The sequence below is a fragment of the Bubalus bubalis genome, chromosome 18 (genome assembly GCF_019923935.1).
Source record: "Bubalus bubalis isolate 160015118507 breed Murrah chromosome 18, NDDB_SH_1, whole genome shotgun sequence".
Classification (NCBI taxonomy): domain Eukaryota; kingdom Metazoa; phylum Chordata; class Mammalia; order Artiodactyla; family Bovidae; genus Bubalus; species Bubalus bubalis.
In genome coordinates, this window is record NC_059174.1 from 48,182,960 (window position 1) to 48,204,691 (window position 21,732).

Below are 21,732 nucleotides of genomic sequence, written 5' to 3' on the forward strand. Positions count from 1 at the left end.
GGTGTTACCACCTCAAACCCTACTACTTTCTCTAAAATCACGATGTCGGGTGTCCTTGGCACATAGACCAGGCGCTGGCCCTACCCTTTCCATGAGGCCTTGGAGAAAGGCTGGCTTTCTCTAAGCCCACTTTGTTCTCTGCCAAATGGGGGTGCCTGCAGCCCCCACCTAAATGCAGCTGCCCACCCTCCCTATCTGAGAAGCTTGCCACGCCCCCACCCCCAGCTGTACCAACTGTGCGGTGATGGGGCTGGAGGGAGGCTGGCAGGCCTGAGAGGCTTTGGGCGGTGGACCAACTTCTGAGTTGTCTTGTCTCCACCCAAAGTCTCCATTCCTGGCTCGGCCCCAGGCCTCTTCTCCCTCTGCTGAGTGGGGTACCAACTGGGAGGGTGGGTGGGGTGGGGAGAGGGACACGGAGTTCTGGGCTGCTAAGCTGCTAGGAGGGGTTTCTGCTCAGCCCCACACCTCCCCTGTTCCCTGCCTTCCAGAACCTGATCTCGGGTGGCAATGGCTTGGAGCGGGGCTTGGGTTCCCAGCCAGAGACTGAGGCTGAGTTTTGGCAGTGAGAGCACCAGATCCTAGGGATGAGACCAGTGGTCAGTGACAAGGGCCCTGGTCCTTTGACTTTGCAGAAAAGAATTTCCACAAGGATGGAAGTAGTGAAGCAAGTAAAGTGTTTATTAAGAGGAAGAGTACTGCATGTGTAGAAGGACAAATGGGCAGACTCAGAGGGAAAGTCCCTGAGTGGTGCCCACATTGCATTTTAAGTCACTTATATGGGGCATTTCTGCCAGTTTTCCTTTGGCCAATCATTTTGATTTGCCTGGTTCACAATTCATATTTGGTAATCTCAGGATCCTTCGATGTGCGCGCACACATCTCTTGGTCAAGATGGATCCTACCACAAAGGCTTCTGGGTAGAGCATCCTTTGATATTGCTCCCCCATTGGCCTGCAAGGACCCTTTTCTGTGCACACGTGGTTGGGGAGGTCTCCTGACTTTAGGAACAAGAAATATCTGGTCTGAGCAGAGCCCAGCTTCCTCCCTTTGTTGTCCTGCTATTCTTGTCTAGAAGTTTTGGTCAATAATGACTCTCCAATTGCTTTACCCTAGGGGGACCCATCTGTCTCTAGCCTCAAACCCTTTCCAGGATTTTCTTTGTTACCCCACCCTTCATACCTGTGTTCCCCTCCTGGAGTCTTGGGCTGTGGGAACTGGAAATGGACCTGTGGTTCCCACTTTTTTATCTCCTTTGATCTGAGTCTGGGTGGTCCTCTTCCCCCTCCCTCGTCCCTGGTCCTGAACACCAGGTGGGAGAGAAGAAGCAATTCTGGAAGGAGAGAGGCTCAAAGAAGAGAAACAGACAGGAACACGTGAGAGAGAGAGAGAGAGAGTCAGAGACAGGGGTAGACAGAGACACAAGACAGCCAGAGACAAGGGGGTCTAGGGCATCCTGGAGACAGAAAAATCCAGAGAGGAACTTCCAGAGATGAAGAAAGCCAGACACACAGTCTGCATGGTTCTGCTTAGCTGTGTTTCTTGAGCAAACTGCTTCTCCTTTCTGAGCCTCAGTTTCCTTATCTGTCAGATAAGGGTGATCAGGGGCCCTATGCTCAGTGGCCTGTCAGAGATCAGTGGTCTCTCCCACATGCTAGGCAAGCCCGAGGCTTTGTCAGTGGCACTTCTCATTATCTTTCCTTCTTTCTTTCATCCACATTCACTGAGCACTTACTGTGTGCCAGGCACTGCACTAGGCACCAAGGATACAGCTTTGACCACTGGGCAGAATATCCTGTCCTCTTAGCTGCCTTTCCTATCATTATCCTGTTGCCATGGTTATTATTATATTACAGGAGCATCAACTGGAATTTCAGGGGAGACCCATCCTTAGCCCTAGGCAGCAGGTCCTAACCTGGGAGAGAGGGTGCAGAGTTTGAGCTCACAGCTTCGCCTCTCAGGACTCAGATTTTCCATGATGGAATGGATGTGCGAGTCTTCTCTCTCCACCAGGCAGCAGGAAGGTAGGGCTGGAGGGATGGTGTCTCAACAAGCCTTCCATGCTGTGTGCTGTGCTGGTATGGTTATTATTGTTAACTGTCTCTATCACTATTAGCTCAAAGGGGAGGGACCGTACACCTGGGAATCCTCAGGATGGCAGGCGTATCAGAGGCCCTAGAAAGAGGGTGCTGGGCCAGCATGGCCCCAGGGTCTGTGCCAGGTGTGGGTGGTGGGTGTGGAAAGGGTGAGTCACCAGGGCCAGGCACACCCTGCTTTGATTTAAGGTCCCAGCAGCCATGCCCCCACTGCCACTGCCATCCCGCTGTTCCAGCCATGGCCGGGAGCTTTGTGAGTGCTCACAGTGTGGGGGCTTGAGGGGTTTGGACCCAAGGCTGCACTGGCAGAGGGGAGGGGCTGGAGCTTGGCTGAGGGCTCCTGTTTCAAGGAGAAAGCAGGTGTTCTGGTGTGCCAGAATGTTCTGGGCTGCCGTTTCTGGGTTCACCCAATCCATCCCCACGCTCTCCCCCCTCCCCCCATTGGTTCCCCTTACTATCTATCTTTCTGTCCCTCTGAGTATCCTCCTACTGAGTCTCTGTGTTCCTCTGCGCCCCTGGCTCTCTTTCCCGTGTCTCTGTGCCCTTTCTTCTCTCTGATTCTGCTGCTCTGCGTCCTGGTCATGTTCTCCACACAGCTGACCCACTTGTCTCTCTCCTCTGCCTCCCTGATCCACTCTGGCTGCTGCAGAATGTCCCCCACAAGACCTCGCTGCCCGAGGGCATCCGAGTGGGCACTGTGTTGAGAATTCGTGGTTTAGTCCCCGACAAGGCTGGCAGGTGAGACCCCCGAGCCTCAGCGGTAACGGGTGGGAGGTTTCCAGGCTCAGTGAACCCCACTTTTACAGCCCAAAGAACAAAGCCCCAGGCCAACTTTGCCCACCAGGATCTTGGAATCCCAAGGCTATTTCTGCCCTCTGGAATCTGATGTCTTCACTTATCTGTCCCATGACTGTGGAGGTGGGGTCCCTACATCATTGTAAGAATCTGGGCATTCCAGGGCAATGATATGACTTCCAGTCTGAGACCACAGCCACTTTGGAAATATGATCTGTGAATCAGAGGTGCCCTCAGCATATGGAAGGCCTAAGCAATCAATCCTACGACTACCTGGGTCCAGTCTTCAGGATTTCTGAGAATCTACGGTGCCTGGGACTACTGGGGTCCCTCGCCTTGTTCTCAGCCCTCTGGGAACTGGGAGCACTCTCGTCTTCAGGACCATGACTCCTTGGTCCTCTCAAACTCTGGAAACGAGGGGGACCCAGGCCCTGGTCTAGGTGGATGTGTGTCCAGGTCCCCAGTTGGTTTTCGGGTGCCCTGCAATCTGGGCTCGTGGCCTCCAGTCCACCACCCCTTTCCCCCTGATTGTGGCTCTCAGGTCCCTCTAGATATGCTCTGGCAAAGGGTTAATTCTCTATCGGATGCCCCTCTCTTCCACCACCTGCCAGGTTCTACGTAAACCTGCTGTGCAGTGAGGAACCAGGCAGTGATGCCGCCCTGCATTTCAACCCCCGCCTGGACGAGTCCACGGTGGTCTTCAACACCCTGGAGCGCGGCACCTGGGGCGCAGAGGAACGGGGCTCAGGCATTCCCTTCCAGCGAGGGCAGCCCTTCGACGTGCTCCTCATTGCCACCGAAGAAGGCTTCAAGGTGTGTCTCTTCCACAGGGCGGGCTCCGACACCCAAGTCTCTTCCCTTGGCGAGGCCAGGAAGGCCCTTGGCAGAGGTTGGGAGCAAAGGCGTGGCCAAGGTGGGCAGGGCCTCCCCAGTTCCTCACCTCCCCTGGTGCAAGCGCACTACTGTCAGAGGGCAGGCGTGTAGCAGTGCCAAGGACCAGAGAGGGAGAGCCAAGTGCCCAAAAGGTGGGTTTCCAGCCGGGAGTTGTAGACATCCTGGATCCTATTCCCTGCCCACTGGCGACCGAGGTAGCGGCTCTGGGGCAGGAGAATGGATGGACTGGGAGACAGGGAAAGTGCAGGGTGTGGTCGCTGCAGATCCTCTACCACCCAGGCAGTCTTCACTTCCAATCTGCACGTCGAGGGAGGCAATGAACCCCGGCAATGCGGACACTACATCCACAGCTAAACCTAAAAGCACTCAGGTGTCAAAAATAAATTCATTTAATCCTCAGGACAAGGGGTTACAGTGAACAGTAGCCATTTGCCCAAAGGGGCCCTGGGGCCTGACAGGGTTCCCTGAGTGTCCAGGTCGCCGCGTGGGTACGAGGCGGGAATGACCCCACAGTTGCCTGGGGAACGTTAAGCCGCGTCCCTTTGCCCCTGCAGGTGGTGATAGCAGATTCTGAATACCACCACTTCCGGTACCGGATCCCGCCAGGGCGCGTGCGCGCGTTGGAGGTGGGCGGGGACCTGCAGTTGGAGTTGGTGAAGATCTTCTGAGCCTTCCCAGGAGGGCTGGCGGAGACCCGGGGTAGGGGTCTTGGATGGCAAATAAAGTCTTTAGTCGCTCATCTGTGCTCCTCCTTTGTGTCAGTGTCTCCTTCATATAGACGAGAGTAGCACGTTCAGAGAGGTGAAGACACTGATTGAAGGTCACACAGCAATGCCCTAGCGGGGGCGGGTCTGAGCCTAGATCTCCCAGAACTAGGCAGGTGCTGTCCCTAGAGGCCTAGGGACGGTCGCGATCTGGTGGGGCTGGGGCTTTGACTCGCCTTCCTGCTGCACTTTGCGGAGCAGCCAGGTGGTAGTGCGATGAGGGTGAGCCGATAAGAGTTTGGAGGGTCCCTCCCTTATGGGCTTCCCTGATAATTCAGTAAAGAATCTGCCTCCAATGCAGGAAACCCCGGTTCAATTTCTGGGTCGGGAAGATCCACTGAAGAAGGGATAGGCTACCCACTGCAGTATTCTTGGGCTTCCCCTGAGGCTCAGCTGGTAAAGAATCCGCCCGCAATGTGGGAGACCTGGGTTCAATCCCTGGGTTGGGAAGACCCCTGGAGGAGGAAAATGCTCCCACTCCAGTATTCTGGCTTGGAGAATTCCATGGACTGTATAGTCCATGGGGTCGCAAAGAGTTGGACACAACTGAGCGACTTTCCTTTTCTAAGCCCTCCCTTGACTTCCCTGGTGGCTCCAGCCGCCTGCCAATGCAGGAATTGCGGTTTCAATCTCAGGGTCGGAAGATCCCTGGAGGAGGACACCACAACCCACTCCAGTATTCTTGCCTGGGAAATCCCATGGACAGAAAAGCCTGACAGGCCATAGTCCATGGGGTCTCAAAGAGTCGGACACGACCGAGCGATTGAGCACATACACACACACATACACAAGCCTTCCCTTGGCGCCCCCGTGTAACAGACCCCCCAATCGGTTCGTCTGCAATCAGGTCCCTTGGGGACCTCAGGTGAGTGAATTTCAGGCTCCCCGCACGCACCCCCAGCTTCTTGTCTCTCCCCAGCTTCCCCCACCTCCAGGCGGCTGCAGGTGGCTCGTGCGGGGAGGGGTTCGGAAGCAAATCGGACTTCACCTGCCTAGACCTCTGGCAGTCGGGTCTGGACAGGCTTCCGCCCTTTGTGCCCCGGGTCAGAAGCGCACTGGAGCGCCAGCCTCCCCGCGGAGGAGACGCTGGACGCGAAGGGCGGGTCTGCCATGTCTAGTGGGTCCACACACTTCGTCCTCCTGGGCTCACCCGAAGGCTGCGAGCGTCCCATCCCCAACCCGGTCTTACCCGAGATTCTACGGGAAAGGGGGAGCTGGGTCCCTGCAGACGCCCAGTCTCCCCCCACTGCTCCCACCCCGCGACCTCCAGGTTGGGATTATCTGGATTCAGGGGTTCTCTGGGCCGCCACTGAAGGGCTCTGGTGGGGGCCGGGGGTAGTCAGGGACACACGATCACCCCCAACCCCCTCAGCGAGGCGCTCGCAGCTGCCGGGGTTGTCACCTGCGGATGGAGCCGGGAGGGTGCAGCATGCCAGCCGCGCACGGAGGGCTGGGCCGGGTTCTGGGAAAGTCCGGGGCCGCGCCTCTGGCGGAATGCACCCAGCTTCCGTGTCCATGGAAGATGTAAGAGACGTGGGTTCTGATCCTTGGGTTGGGAAAATCCCCTGGCCTAGTCCAGTACTCTTGCCTGGAAAATCCCATGGACGGAGGAGCCTGGTACGCTGCAGTCCATGGGGTCGCCAAGAGTCGGACACGACTGAGCGACTTCACTTTCACTCTTCACTTTCATGCATTGGAGAAGGAAATGGCAACCCACTCCAGTGTTCTTGCCTGGAGAATCCCAGAGACGGGGGAGCCTGGTGGGCTGCCGTCTATGGGGTCGCACAGAGTCGGAGACGGCTGAAGTGACTTAGCAGCAGCAGCAGGAAATGGCAACCCGCTCCAGTGTTCTTGCCTGGAAAATTCCGTGTCTGCTACAGAAGTTTAAAACTTGCTGAGCCTCGGCTTAAGAACAGAGGCTCAGCAAGCTGGGACCGGTTCCCTACTGAACCTGGGGTGGTGGGAAGACCAGCCGTGCTGCGCGGGGCTTCAGCCTTTTCTGGACCCATTTTTCTGCCCCTTGAGGCCCTTCGGCTGAAGTCACCCCACCCCAGGTTCAGCTCTTGAGAGTGTGTCTCTGGATGAATCGTGGGATGAAGGCTCCCCTCTCCCAGTGGAAGACCCAGGAAAGTCTGAATTCCCCTGGTCCCCTGGGCTCATTTTTGTTGTTGTTGTTGTTTTTTGTTTTTGCCTCTTCAAGGATATATTCCTGCTGTGCTTAGTCGCTCTGTAGTGTCCGACTCTGTGACCCCATGGACTGTAGCCTGCAAGACTTCTCTGTCCATGGGGATTCTCCAGGCAAGAATACAGGAGTGGGTTGCCATGCACTCCTCTAGGGGATCTTCCCAACCCCGGGATCGAATTCAGGTCTCCCAGGCATTCTTTACCGTCTGAGCTACCAGAGACATGTACACACACGCACACATGCACACACACACAGAGCAGATCTGGTGGCTCAGATGGTAAAGAATCTGCCTGCAACACAAGATACCCGGACTTGATCCCTGGGTCAGGAAGATCCCCTGGAGGAGGAAATGGCGACCCACTCCAGGATTCTTGCCTGGAGAATCCCATGGACGGAGGAGCCTGGCGGGCTCCAGTCCATGGGGTCGCAAAGAGTTGGACACCACTGAGCAACCAAGCTCACATGTACACAGATACACTTACGGTACAAATTTCCAGGTTTGCAGTGAAAAGTAGTCATTGGCACCATGGTAAACGCGGTTCGAGTCTTCAGAACAGATGATAGTTCTCCATGCCCGTAGATTTCCTGATTTTCACTGTGGCCTTACAGTGGACATGCAAAAAATGTTCTTGTTTGTGTGGAAATACACAGTGAAGTATTTGAAGGCGATCAGGCAGCATATTGGCAACTAGTGCTCAAATGTGTATAGGAAAAAAAAATGTTTGTGCTGTGCTTACAACTTTCTGTGTTTGTCATTTCAAAACAGAAAAATATAAATATATAAAACATGCCTATGAAAGTCCTCCTTTATAAGAATAAACTTCTGTTACCAGTGTCTTCATTTCTTGTGTTTCTTTCTAAAACTCTGTACTTCTTTTTTTAAAAATATGTTTTATTATTTACCTTTTTAATGTATATAAATATTTTATTATTTATCTACTTCTGGGCTGTGCTGGGTCCTCATTGCTGCTCTCTAGTTGCGGGGCTCGGGCTACGTCAGTTGTGGTGGCGTCTCTTGTGGAGCTGGGCTCTGGGGCGCGTGGGCTTCCGTATTTGTGGCACACCAGCCCGGTTGTCCCTTGGCACGTGGAATCTTCCCAGACCAGGGGTGGAACCAGTGTCCCCTGCATTACAAGGCAGATTCTTAACCACTGGACCACCAAAGAAGTCCTCTCTATACTCCTAAACTCATGCATATGCAGTTTTCCCGCCCCTCCCTGCATAAAATTGAGTTCTCCACCTACTCACCTTGCTTTGGTCACTTAGCAATATACATGTGTTTGGGGTTTTTTGTCTTTTTTTTTTTTTGTCTTTGCCATGCCTCTGGGCATGCAGGATGTTAGTTCCCTGACCAAGGATAGAATCCCTGCCCCGCTGCTGTGAACCCGTCAAGTCCTAACCACTGGAGCTCTAGGAAATTCCCTACATGTGTATCTTTGATGTGTATATTTGATGTCAGTTCAGTTCAGTTCAGTTCAGTCGCTCAGTCGTGTCCGACTGTTTGCGACCCCATGAATCGCAGCACGCCAGGCCTCCCTGTCCATCACCAACTCCTGGAGTTCACCCAGACCCACGTCCATGGAGTCAGTGATGCCCTCCAGCCATCTCATCCTCTGTCATCCCCTTCTCCTCCTGCCCCCAATCCCTCCGAGCATCAGAGTCTTTTCCAATGTGTCAACTCTGCGCATGAGGTGGCCAAAGTACTGGAATTTCAGCTTTAGCATCATTCCTTCCAAAGAAATCCCAGGGCTGATCTCCTTCAGAATGGACTGGTTGGATCTCCTTGCAGTCCAAGGGACTCTCAAGAGTCTTCTTCAACACCACAGTTCAAAAGCATCAATTCTTTGGTGCTCAGCCTTCTTCACAGTCCAACTCTCACATCCATACAAGCTAAGCTAAGTCACTTCAGTCGTGTCCGACTCTGTGCGACCCCATAGACGGCAGCCCACCAGGCTCCCCCGTCCCTGGGATTCTCCAGGCAAGAACACTGGAGTGGGTTGCCATTTCCTTCTCCAATGCATGAAAGTTAAAAGTGAAAGCAAAGCCGCTCAGTCGTATCTGACCCCCTGCGACCCCATGGACTGCAGCCTACCAGGCTCCTCCATCCATGGGACTCTCCAGGCAAGAGTACTGGAGTAGGGTGTCACACATCCATACATGACCACAGGAAAAAGCATAGCCTTGACTAGATGGACCTTTGTTGGCAAAGTAATGTCTCTGCTTTTGAATATGCTATCTAGGTTGGTCATAACTTTCCTTCCAAGGAGTAAGCGTCTTTTAATTTAATGGCTGCAGTCACCATCTGCAGTGATTTTGGAGCCCAGAAAAATAAAATCGGACACTGTTTCCACTGTTTCCTCATCTATTTCCCATGAAGTGATGGGACCGGATGCCATGATCTTCGTTTTCTGAATGTTGAGCTTTAAGCCAACTTTTTCTCTCTCCACTTTCACTTTCTATGTTCTTCTTTGTCTCTAGTAAAATTTTTTTAACATCTATTGCACTGATACCAATTTTGTCCTCACTCTCTTATGCTTACTGTTTGCCTGGTATTTTTCTTATCCTTTTACTTTCAACTTTTTTATGTCTAAAAAGTTAGATCTAAAGTACAAATAAGCATATGCTTGGGTCTGACTTTCTTATTCAGGCTGACAGTGTATTATTATCTATTGCTTCATAGCAAAGTATCCCATTAACGTCATAAAATAACAAATACTTATTGTCTTACTGTTTCTGAAGTTTGGAGTCCAGGAGTGGCTTAAGTAGGTGGTTGGGTGCTGAGTTTTCATGAAGCTACAAACTATCAGTGAAGTTTCTATCATCCGAAAGAAGTTTTGGCAAACTATGGCAGTGGGCTAAATCCACCCAATGCCTGTTTTTGTAAGAGTCACAATCTGAGAATGATTTCCACACTTTAAAATAGCTGGGAAAAAGTGAAAAAAAAAAAAGAATATTTCATAACTCTGAAAATGATATGAAATACACATTTCAGTGTCCATAAATAGTTTTACTGGAACATAGTCATGCTCTTTCATTTATGTATTGCCTATTGGCTGCTTTTGCGCTTCACCAGTGGATTTCAGGAATTTTTCAGGTCAACCACAACGCCTAAAGGGTTTACTATGTGGCTTGGCAGCTTAGCAGGAAAGAATCTGCCTGCCAGTGCAGGAGACTCTGGTTTGAATCTGGGTTGGGATGATCTCCTAGAGAGGGAAATGGCAACCCACTCCAGTGTCCTTGCCTGGAAAATCCCATGGACAGAGGAGCTTGGCCAGCTGCAGTCCATGGGGTGGCGAAGAGTTGGACACGACTTAGTAACTAAACAACACACAACAACATTATAGAAAAAGTTTGCAACCCCTATTCTCAAGGCTTGACTGGGATTACAGGAGCTTCTCCAAAGAGGGCTCACACACATGAGTGCTGGCAGGAGTTTCAGTCTCTTGTCACATGAACACTTACCCAGGACTGTTCAAGAAGTTCCTGACTCCTCCGAGAGGAGGGATGGAAAAATGTCAGCGGTAGAACAAGCCCAGACAGAAGCTGCAGTGTCTCATAACCCCGTTTGTACCACGAGTTCTGCCGTATTTTCCTACTCATTCACAGCAGCACTGGTAGTTTGGGAGGTGTTCACACAAGGGTGTGAGTATCCTTGGAGGCCACTTTGGAAGCTGACTACCACAGATGATCTCTGACTTTAGATTGGAATGTTTATGTCATTCACATGTGATGTCATGATCGATATGGTTGGCTTCATGGCTGCCATTTTGTTGTCCGTTTTCACTCGCTGTGACTCATTCACTACCTTCTCCTGTGTTAAACAACTTTTAGTATACTATTTAAATTCCTCTGTTTATTTTTTTAAAAAACTATATATTTTGAAAGCTGGTTTTTAAATGGCCACTCTAGGGATGACAATATTTATACTATAAATGATCACAGTCAACTTTAGGTTAATACATATTGAATTACAGTAAAATATAGCAGACTTGTTCCAACATATCTCCATTTCCCACCTTATTTTGTGCTACTGTTGTTCCATCACATCCATATATGTTATACACTCTACAACATAGTGTTATAATTTCCACTTTTACAATCACATTTTTAAATTAAAAAAAAAAAAACAAAGAAAAACACTGATTTTTAAAAATGTTTATCCACATATTTATAATTTCTAGGATTCTTCATTTCTTTCTTCCCGTGGATTTGATGTCATTTTCTTTCAAAGTGAAGGACTTTCTTCAGCATTTCCAACAGGGTAGATCAGCTCACAATGAATTCTTGATTTTTGTCTACCTGAGAATGTCTTTCTTTTGCCTTCGGTTTTGTTTTTTTAATATTTACTTAGCTATTTGATCATGTTGGGCTGTGTTGGGTCTCAGGTGTGGTGTGCGGGACCTTCCTGTGGCCTGCAGGACCCTTTGCTGCAGCACGCTGGCTTCTCTGTAGTTGTGGCAAATGGGTTTCAGAGTGCTCTGTGGTGTGGCCCATGGGCTTAGCTGCCCTGGGCATGTGAGAATTTAGTTCCCCAACCAGGGATTGAATCCTCATCCTCTGCATTGGCAGGAGGATTCTCAACCACTGGACCACCAGGGAAGTCCCTTGCCTTCAGTTTTAAAATGTAGTTTTGTTGAATATAGAATTATTGACAGTTTTCCTTTCTTTAGTACTCTGAATAAATCATTCAACTGCATTCTGACCTCCACCGTTTCTGTGAACAGTTAGTTCTTTCTGTAAACACATGCTGTTCCCCTGTTTGTGTTGAGCTGTTTTTCACTTGCAGCTTTCAAAACTGTCCTAGTCGTTTTTCCTTCTTCCTGCAGTTTGCCTATGTTGGGTCTAGGTACGGATCTCTTTGTATTTATCCTACTTGCAGTACACTGAGCTTCTTGGATCTAGAATCTAATGTCTTCCATAAAATTGGGTAAGTCTGTAGCCATTATTTCTTCAGACATTTTGCAGCAGTGATACAAAATCAGACATGACCTCCCCAGCTCTTTGGGGGCCCCTCTCCCTAAGCCCCTCTAGGCTCAGGTCTGATGTGTAGCTCCATGGCCATTCCTGGGCAGTGACTGTTCAGTGTGACAAGAGAGAGTCCAGAAGGAGAAGCCTCAGACTGGAGGTTGCCCAGGTCATCCCTCCTCCCTTCCTGACCCCTCCTAGCATCCATCCAGGGTCTGAGGAACATCTTGTATCAGAGTCTGACAAATCCATAGAATCATCTGGAGACCTAAATGAACATATTGATGCCTGGAACCTGCTACTGATATACCAGGCTGGAACATATGGAATGATTGATATTTAAGCATTTTAAACCTACAAAAATGGTGTTTTTATATAGTTTAATCAAATCATGGTCTGGGTTGGGATCAGATATCAATATTTTTTAAAAGCTCCCCAGGAAATTGCAATGTAGAACTGTTTGAGAACTAGACTAGGTGAATGAATGAGACAATAAACTGAATGAGCAACTGAGTGGGCACTGACAAATAACTGGATATGAGAACAAGCAAGTGAGTAAGTCAAATTATAAGGGAATAAATGGATGCAAGAAAGTATAAATAAATGAATTACTAAATCAACACAAAGGTGATGATAAAGGGATGTCTGAATAAATGACAGATGGTTAGTGGACATATGAAGAAATAATGGGTGCATAAACAGTTGGGAATGAATCATGAAGAGATGAATGGATGACTGGATAGATATAAATGGAGAAATGAATGGATGACTGGATGGAGAGGTGAATGGACAAATGGATGGATGGATGGATGGATGTGCTGTAAGGCAGAGAATTGCATGGACAAATGAAGGAGTGAAGAGATGAATGGATGAATGAAATTTGGATGTAAGGATGGCTGAATGGGTAGACATATGGACTAATAAACGAGTAAAAAGATGCTTGAATAGATGGAAGGTGAAAGATTGGATGATGAGTGGATGAACAGAGAGCTGAATGGATAAAGGGAGAGGAAGATTGACTGATGAGTGAATGAATGGTTGGATATTTAGGTGGATGGATGAACATATGCTTGCATGACTTTTTAGAAATATTGCTGGATGATGACAGAGATAGGTGGAGAGATGAATGGATGGGTGGATGGATGAAGGGTTGGATGAAAAGATGGCTGAACAGATGGATAAATGGACTAGCGAGTGGCTAGATATTTAGAAGTTGAATAGATTTATGGCTTTTGGTTAGATGGAGATAGTGGTGGATGGGACAACAGGTTATGTTGCCCTAATGGTCCAGGAGCACGTGACGAGAATGAAGACAGAACACGAAATCTGGTGCAATGGGTCAGGGGAACTGCAGCCTATGTGGGACTGAGGGGCAGAGTCCACTCTGAGTTCAGCTTTTATTCCTAATTGCATACTACAAGACTTTCTCAGATCTTATCCTTCTCAAGACACAGGTTATGTTAATCACGTACTTCTAAACGTAATAACTACACTGACTTAGTCCAGATCTCCTTGTGCTTATCCCAGGCCGTTCCCTTCTGGACTAGTCTCGGGAACAATTAGCAAGTACTTAGGCAGCGTTCATGCCTGGAGCCAACCTGGTGTTTCAAGGCCCGTGTTTTCATGATCCCAGTCATACTCCCTTCTGGGTCTGGCCTTGGAGTTCGTAACAAGGTGATTGTTCTTAAGAAAAACATGAAAGATAATCATTAACATAATTTCTTAATATATGCTGTTTTTTCAGGTGCTATTTCTGTGAAATTTCTCAAGCCTGTAAAAGTACATTATTAGGAATTCCCACTACAAGACTACACAGTGGTTGAGCACGGGAGCCAGACCACCTTGATTTGAATCCTAGTTCTGCCATTTATGGACTCTGTGACCTTAGGCAGTGAAGTTCATTTTTCTTTGCCTGTTTCCTCATCATTTACACATGGAAGATATTAATAGTTCCTACCTATTGGCATTGTGAGGAGTGAATGGGTTGATACACTCAAAGGCCTAGGTTTATTATGATGAGAAGATGGATGACCAGATGACTGGATGGCTGAATCAAAAAGAAAGAGACAATGAGGGAAGTGAATGGAGTCACATACATTCATGAGACACCCTCAGACATTTTATTAGGGGCTTAGAAAGGGTCCTACAGGATCTTCCTCTGTGTTCCCAAGGGTTATGGCCCCAGGAATAGATCAGATCTGGACGTAGGACAAGGTGACATCACCGTGGATCTCCACCAAGTCCACCCTCTGGAAGGCTGAGAGGCGATGGGAGAAGTCAAAGAGGTGCTGGCCATTGGCATACACCTTGAAGCGATCTGCGCCACAACGAATGGACAGCTGCAGGGAGAAGGGCAGGCATGAGGCCAGGGCCAGGACAGACGCTTCGGAGGGAAGCAGGGAAAGAGACCCCAGACTCACATCAAAGAACTGTCCAGGACCAAACGGGTTGTGGGGGACCTTCCTCTCCTCAGATCCCCAAGAGCCATTCAGAAAGCTGTTCCGAACCACAGCGCCCTCGGTCATGCGGGGGTTAATGTGCAGAGCCACGTCCCCAGAGGATCCCACCTTGAAGTTGATGACAAAGCTGGGGCAGAGAGGAAGGCAGGAGTAAGGTGGGGGTATGGGAGGGGGGCTGGGGGAGCACCTTGCTCCCCAAGGAAAGAGGGAACTGGGGCCTGGACTCCAGGGTCTCCAATGGAGGAGGGGATTGAGGGTTCAGACTCCTAGGTTTGAGCAATGATGGCGACAGAGATTTCACACCTCAATCTAGATTCTGTACCTCTTGGCTGTGGGGGGTATGTAGCCCTTGATAATGATGGTTCTTCGAGCTATGAGCCCCCCTTGCAGTCTCCCATTAAATGGCACGGGCTGTGGAAAGAAAACACAACACTCCAACATCTCTCAGGTCCCCAGAAGCCAGAGGCAGGGATGAATTTTCAGAGAGGAGCGTTCACTTATTGTGGGAAACGCTGCAAACCTCCAAGCCCCACCGACTCTGACCACCAATTCTACCCTCTCCCCACCCACCTCCTGTCCCAAATGTGCTCTGCCCGTTCTGTTTCCAACCTTCTCAAGGCTCCCAGTGGTTCAGGACCTCCCACTCCTGTTTTCCCACAAACTTCCCACCACAGAACCCTAAACTCCTGCCAGACACCTTACCGGGTTGAAGGCTGGGGGTCCCTCCATGGTCTGTGAAGTGAGGAAGAGGAGATACTATTCTGTAATATTCGACAAAAATTAGGGCACACCTATGGCATACAGGGGCCGTCCCTGATGGCTCAGAGATAAAGAATCCACCTGCCAATGCAGGAGATGTGGGTTCAGTCCCTGAGTTGGGAAGTTTGCCCAGAGAAGGAAATGGCAACCCACTCCAGTATTCTTGCCTGGAGAATCCCATGGACAGAGGAGCCTGGAGGGCTACAGTCTATGGGGTCACAAACAGTCAGACACGACTGAGCGACTAAACAACAACAGCTACTACATGCAGGCATATCTCTAGGTGCTGGATTAATACAACTGGGAACCAATCTGACCACCCCCCAACTCTTACCACCCAACACCCAAATGGCCATACACCGTCCCACTTACAGGCAGTCTGCTCTGTTGTTGATAGTACTGTCCGGGACTCTACATGGATAGAAGGAAGACATGAGTGGTGAGAGGCTGGGGGCCCCAGGGCCTCCTCAGCCACTGAACCCCCACCTCGAGGGGAAGTCCATCACCCACCAGCAGGTACTTACTGGGTACACCTGAGCAGGCATGGGCATCTGTGGAGAGAGGAGAAGGAGGCAATGAGGAGGGCCCCAAACTAGGGCCTGGAAGGTGTCAAGGATGCCTGCCCCAGGGCAGCCCGCCACCACCATCCATGGGAACTCTGGGTGTGCCCAGATGGCTCATTCATGGCAAGGAACTCATCAAGTTTAGGGATCTTCAGTGCACCTCTCCCCACCCCTCTAGGACAAGGCTGATACCTGCCCCATCCTGGCTTCCTGCTGTCCCAGGACCCTCATCCACTCCTCACCTCCCTCCTCAATCCAGGAGTCCCGCAATAAAGTGAGCATCCTCAGAACACCTCCCAAGCCCACACAATACTCTGCTCACCTCATCACCAACCACAATTTGCCCCTCACTCTGCGTGACCACCCTGAGGCAACCAGGGGTGCTTTTACCAGCCGAGTTCCCATCTCTCCCCTGTCTGTCTCAGGCGTTTTCAGTCTGTGTGAGACTCTCTCTTTCTCAGTCTCTGGCTCTCCCTGCCTCTGTTTCTCACTTGCCCTCACCTTCTCAACTGTGGCTTCTTGTGCCCGGAAAACCTTTTCCCCCATCTGGACAATTTTTCTTCACCCTTTCTCTCTGTTTCTAATGAACTCCTTTCTGCCTTGACTTCTGTGTTAAGCCAGTTTTTAAAAATAGCTTCTTTTTTTTTTTTTTTTCTCCTGCCTGTATTGTGCATTTGGTGGGATCTTAGTTCCCTGACCAGGGATCGAACCCAAGTGCTCAGCAGTGAAAGAACAAAGTCGTAATCCCTGGACCACCAGGGGATTTCCTTTTTTTTTTTTTTTTAAGATACATTGATGAGGGAATTCCCTCATTTTTGGCAGTGAGGCCAAAAATAAATAAATAAAAACTAAAAAAAATAATACAATACATTGACGGAGCACAAGATAAAATGAGGTTACCCTAGGCCTGAGGTTACCTTATGGATGAAGACATTCCTCACTGGGGAGGCAGAGTGGTTTGATCTGTGCCTCTGCCAATTACAAGCTCCAAGACCTTGGGCAAGTTACTTAAGCTCTCTGTGCCTCAGTTCCCACATCTGTAGAATGGGGCTGATGATCGTCAGAGAGTACTTTCCCCTGGGAGGGACTGGGGGACTCACAGGTTGGGAAGGGGAGAGCCCTCAGCTAGAGGACATGCCAGGGGTATGGAGTCTGAGTTGCTCCAAGTGGTGCTGCTGGGAGGGTTCTAGTGCCTGTGTTTTGGTGGCCAATCGTTCACTATGGACCTGGGAGTGGGTTTCCTGGTCACTGGGTCTGTGCTTTCTGACTCAGCTCACACACCTATGTCTTCTTCAGAAAGTCCTTCCTTAAGACCCTGCAGGGAATTCCCTGATGGTCCAGAGGTTGGTACTCTGTACTTTCATTACCAAGGGCCAGGGTTCAATCCCTGGTCAGGGAACAAGGATCTTGTAAGCCAAGTGGCACAGCCAAAAAAATAAGTAAAAATAAACAAAACAAAATGATGGTGTAGAAAATGGTTCAAATACCTTAGAAAAAGAAAGACTCTCCAAATCACCTGTATACCTCCCACCCCCGCACTGACCACCTGTGGCCACCACCATCTGGCGACAGAGCCATCTTCCCAGTAGATTGTCTTGGTTGTCGCTAGGTCCATGGAATCACCCAGCAGTGGGTCTGGCACAGAGAAAGTGCCCAGGAAATAAGTAAACATGGGCATGAATTAAGGAAGGAAACAAGCAGACAGGAGAGAGAGACACCACACACCTGGTTTGAGGGGGGCTGGCCTCCAATGAAGTTAATTGATTGAAGCCTCAGGTCACCATCCACATGCAGGTGGGTGACCATCTGCAGCGGGATCCGGTGCTTAAACTCATGGAAGGGAGTCCCATTCACCACCACCTGGAGGGCAGGGGTAAGGTCAGAGTCGGCACCCATGACCTTGGGAAGGTAGAAACAGGAAGCAGGCAATAGGGAGCTTTTTGACATGGGGTCAAAACAAAAATATTTATGAATGAAATTATATGATATCTAGGATTTGCAGTTAAATAATAGGGGAGGGGAAGTGGCAGGTAGAGATGGGAGCAGACAGACCTGGAGTTGACAGCTATCAGCCCTGGCCCAGGAGAGGAGGGTTTCCCACAATTCGGTGCTTCCTTTTGTGTGTGTTGGGGCTTCCCTAGTGGCTCAGAAGTTAAAGAGTCTGCCTGCAATGTGGGACACCTGGGTTCGACGCCTGGGTCAGGAAGATCCCCTGAGGAGAAGGGCAACCCACTCCAGTATTCTTGCCTGGAGAATTTCAGGGACAGAGGAGCCTGGCGGGCTGCAGTCCATGGGGTGGCAAAGAGTTGGATACGACTGAAGCGACTAACACAAATCTCAATCTCCCAAGAACACAGAGGGGCAAGATGATAAACGCGAAACATGTCAGAAGGGTCTCCACGGTGGAGGAATGGGAATAAGAAAAAGAGATGAGAGAATTTGTATTTAAAAAGTTCTAAATGAAAAAAAAATTAAAAGAAAAAGAATTGGCTAATAGGCAGGAAAGAAAGAAAAGAAAAGAAAAAAGGGAGGAGAGAGGGGAAAGGGAGAGAGGGAAAAAGAAGAAAGAAACGGCGGGTGGGAGGGAGTAAGGGAAGAAAGGCAGGCAGGCAGACAGGAAGAAAGGAAGAAAAGGAGGGAGGGAGGAGCGGGGCGGGGAGGCCCCGCCCCCACGGCTCTGACCTTGAAGTGCTCCGTCGTGACCATGAACACCAGCTCGAAGGCCGCGCCCTTGCGGAAGGGCATGCTCATTTTCCTCTCCTCGTTGCCCCACGAGCCGTTCTGCTTCGAGTTCAAGACCACCTTATCCCAGCCATCAAAGCGGGGATTGAAGTGGAAGGCGACGTCTGCCCCTTGGCCCTGCCCCACCTCGAAGTTCACGAAGAACCTGGCGGGACACGGAGGGCTGTACCCTTGGCCGCACTCCAAGGGGCAGTTTCCCATCGCTACCCCGTCGCTTACTCCCTGTCCTTATGAGAAATCCTTCCCCCACCCAGTTTCAAATAGGACCACCCCTGGGACTCCTGCGTTTGCCCCGACAAACTTGAATCTATCAGTTCAAGTCTCTTTATCCCCGTCCCCAGTTCCTGAAGCCCATTCCCCACGTGCAGCCAGAGGGACTCTCAGTTCAGTTCAGTTGCTCAGTCCTGTCCAACTCTTTGCGACCCCATGGACTGCTGCATGCCAGGCTTCCCTGTGCATCACCAACTCCTGGAGCGTGCTCAAACTCATGTCCATGGAGTCAGTGATGCCATCCAACCATTTCAAGACCCAAATCCGAGCACTTTCCACAGCTCATTTCACATCAGCATCCCACAAATTACCTCAAGGGGGCAGGCACACACCTGCCTCAGGACTTGGCAGTCAGATACACCTCAGACACACCCCAGACTCCCTCCCTCACCTCCTTCAGGTCTTTGCTGAAAAGTTCCCTTCCCTGGCCACCTTATTTAATGGGACAATGCCACATCCTCTCCCCCACATCTGTTCCCCATCTCTCTTCTCTCCTTATTTGTCTCCATAGCATTTATCACCATTTGCCAAATTGTATATTTGAGTTAAATTTATTTTTTATCCCTCTCCTCTACTAGGATGTCAGCTCCAGGGATCTTTGTCCTGTTGACTGCTCTGTTCCCAGCGTCTAGGCACAGAGTGGGCGCTCAGCGGATGTATAAAAAATGAACAAAGAAACGACGATCCTATTTTAAAGCCATAAAAAAATCTAAGGACTTCTCTGATGGCCCAGTGGTTGGGACTCTGCCTGCCAGTGAAAGGGACATGGGTTCAATCCCCGGTCTGGGAAGATTCCACATGTGCCAGGGCACCTAAGCTCGTGAGCAGCAACTACTGAGCCCATGCATCACAACTACTGAAGCCCGAGCTCTCGAGCCTGTTTCACATCAAGCTAAGCTACCACAATAAGAAGCCCGCACACTGCCACTAGAGAGTAATGCCCCCTCACTGCAACTAGAGAAAAGCCTGTATGCAGCAATGAAGACCATGTATGCAGCAATGAAGCCAAAAGTAAATAAATTAATAAAATAACATTTTTTTAAAAGCTAAGTTATTGTAGCACTGATTATACTACTTTACACATTTTACACATTGAATCCTCAAAACTCATTTTACAGATGAGAAAGTAAAGCACACAGAGCTTTCCCAGTCACACTGTTGGTAAGTGACAGATCTGGGATGTGAACTCAAGCGGACCAGTTCTGAGCCCATGATCTTAATTCATGCTATCATACCCATCAATTCCAATCCAGTGGTCCAAGTTTGGGGCCACCTGTCATAGTGAGTCTCCCTGACACCTCCCAGTCCCGAGGGTCCCCTTCTTGATCTGATCACCAAACCCTGGACTCCCCAGACCAGGGCTGGTCTTTGGCCATCCGATGCAGTGACATAGAGTCCTCTTCTCAGCCAGGGTGGAGGAAGGGAAGTAGGCCTCCTGCATTTGGGCTGGAAGCCCCGTTTGTAGTCACCCCCTTCCCTCCCCACTTCCTCCTTTGCTCGCCTGGCACAGGGGAGGGTCTTACCTCTTCATGTGCTCGCTTGCCACTCCTTGGATGTAAATGGACATTCCAACTCTGAGACCTCCTGGGATGGGGTTGTGGTAGGGCAGCGTCTGCAGATGGGGTCAGGTGAGGGGCCTCAAAGGCCATCTCCCTATTGCAGCCCTTACCACTTATTCAGAAGCCCCTCCAGCCCCACTCCATTAAGCAAGGGAGAGGAAACCAAAGTGGGAGGGATCAGTGAGATGAAGAGAGCTGAGTTACAGATGGAAGCAAATAGCCTGAGAGTCAGAGTGGGAGTAAGTCAGGCTCCAGGGTCACTATTGGGTAAATCAGCCCCAAGGGTCACAGATGGGTGCCTCTGAGGCTCAGGATGAGGATAAATTGGTGCGTGGAGGTCTGGGTGGAGCTAACCCCGGGGTTAGGGTATCTCACCGGGTTGTAGGTGGGCTGGTAGCCTGGTGCAGGGACAAAGGCCATCTTTAGAGCCTGGGCTGGTGACTTCTCCTGTGAGAAAAGCTGCAGGAGTCATGAATGGTGGCAGCTAGCAGGTGGTGGGTGGCTCTTATAGCTGAGGATAAGGGTGTGGCTGGCAGGGCAGGGTCCATGGTGGGGTCTCTCTTCTGCACATCCCAGGCTCCCTTCTCTTAACAGCCTCACTAGTGACCAACCAGCATCCAGATCACTGGGGCCACACCTGGTGCAACTCAGCTCAGAGCCGCTCTAGGCTCTTTTGTAAAGAGGAAGTGCTGGTGAACTTTGGCCCTTATCAGAGCCAATAAAACCTGACTGGACCTTTGTTAGCAGAAGGAAGGTGAGGCCAGGAGGGTTGGGCAGGGCAAGGCTAAAAGGAGTGGCTCAGAACAGATGGGCAATGAAAAAAGTGAAAGCAGGGAGGACCTGGGCACTCTTGGTACTCCCAGGAACTGTGAAAAGACCTAAATTTATTGCTTGCCCACTGCATGGCTCTACTATGTACATTATATTGTGTATGTAGTGCTTTAGATCACCAACTTCTGGAGCCAGAAGCCCTGGGTTGAATTCCTTCCTCTGCCATTTCTTGGCTGTTTGATCTTGGGTCAGGGCCTTCACTTCAATTTGCCCATTTGCCTGTCTGTTAAATGGGAGAATATTAATAGTATCAACCTCATAGAGTCCTTGAAAGTAATCACTAAATTAATAAATATGCAGAATAGGATGTGGCATATACAAGACACCAAATTAATGCTAAAATACTAAAAGACAGAGGGAAAATAATACTTTGCTCTCATTCTAAACATAAATCCAGGAGGTTAGTTGTTTTTTTTAATTAATTTTTTTGGCAGTGCCACCAGGCTTGTATGATCTTAGCTCCCCGACCAGGGATTGAACTCTGGGCCACCGCAGTGAAAGCGCCTAGTCCTAATTCCCCAGGAGGTTGAGATTACCTATGGAAAACTCGAAGCTTAAAGAAGTGAGGCAGTTGGCCCAAGAGTGTGTAGCAGCTGACTCCTAGTCACACTCCAGCACCGGATCCCACTATGTTCTGTGGTGTGTGGGTACCAGGCAGGGTAGACTCTGCCCTTGAGCATAAAGCAGGCAGGGAGACCATCTGGGGCCTTGTCAACCTAAAGGGAGTCACATGACTTTCTACCAGGCCTGGCCTGCCCACCAACACTCTGAATGGTCATCATCTGCACAGCTCCCGTTCCCAATTGGTCAAATCTCTATTCCCAACATTCAACACAACCGTGGTCCTTAGAGC

The 21,732-nt window shown here is 50.0% G+C and overlaps 2 protein-coding genes across 3 annotated transcripts; one reads left to right on the forward strand and one right to left on the reverse strand.

Annotated features, from left to right (window-relative positions):
• The first annotated feature begins 2,242 nt into the window (after window positions 1-2,242).
• LOC102398000 (galectin-7) lies at window positions 2,243-4,521 on the forward strand. Its single transcript, XM_006068832.3, has 4 exons — window positions 2,243-2,346; window positions 2,743-2,831; window positions 3,500-3,701; window positions 4,337-4,521. The coding sequence occupies exons 1-4, from the start codon at window positions 2,332-2,334 to the stop codon at window positions 4,448-4,450; spliced, it is 420 nt and encodes a 139-aa protein (XP_006068894.2). The 5' UTR covers window positions 2,243-2,331; the 3' UTR covers window positions 4,451-4,521.
• Window positions 4,522-13,793: 9,272 nt separating this feature from the next.
• On the reverse strand, window positions 13,794-21,652 carry LGALS4 (galectin 4). 2 transcript variants are annotated; one of them, XM_025269079.2, is made up of 10 exons: window positions 20,424-21,652; window positions 20,013-20,101; window positions 18,160-18,364; window positions 17,203-17,337; window positions 15,439-15,465; window positions 15,287-15,325; window positions 14,858-14,887; window positions 14,478-14,566; window positions 14,117-14,282; window positions 13,794-14,035 (listed from the first exon to the last, which is right to left on the reverse strand). In XM_025269079.2, the coding sequence occupies exons 1-10, from the start codon at window positions 20,466-20,468 to the stop codon at window positions 13,889-13,891; spliced, it is 972 nt and encodes a 323-aa protein (XP_025124864.1). In that variant the 5' UTR covers window positions 20,469-21,652; the 3' UTR covers window positions 13,794-13,888. The 2 variants fall into 2 exon arrangements, with proteins under 2 accessions (XP_025124864.1, XP_044788228.1); XM_044932293.1 differs by lacking the exon at window positions 14,117-14,282.
• Window positions 21,653-21,732: the final 80 nt, after the last annotated feature.

What these genes read in the sequence shown, in the direction of transcription:
- LOC102398000 (XM_006068832.3), top strand. An exon ending in GTCCCCGACAAGGCTGGCAG is followed by an intron (nt 2,832 to 3,499) that starts GTGAGACCCCCG and finishes ACCACCTGCCAG; the next exon opens with GTTCTACGTAAACCTGCTGT. An exon ending in CCACCGAAGAAGGCTTCAAG is followed by an intron (nt 3,702 to 4,336) that starts GTGTGTCTCTTC and finishes TTGCCCCTGCAG; the next exon opens with GTGGTGATAGCAGATTCTGA.
- LGALS4 (XM_025269079.2), bottom strand. Translation starts at nt 20,468, where the DNA reads ATGGCCTTTGTCCCTGCACCAGGCTACCAGCCCACCTACAACCCG. An exon ending in GCCAGCCCCCCTCAAACCAG is followed by an intron (nt 15,466 to 17,202) that starts GTGTGTGGTGTC and finishes CTCTCTCCACAG; the next exon opens with ATGCCCATGCCTGCTCAGGT. An exon ending in AACAACAGAGCAGACTGCCT is followed by an intron (nt 14,888 to 15,286) that starts GTAAGTGGGACG and finishes CTCACTTCACAG; the next exon opens with ACCATGGAGGGACCCCCAGC.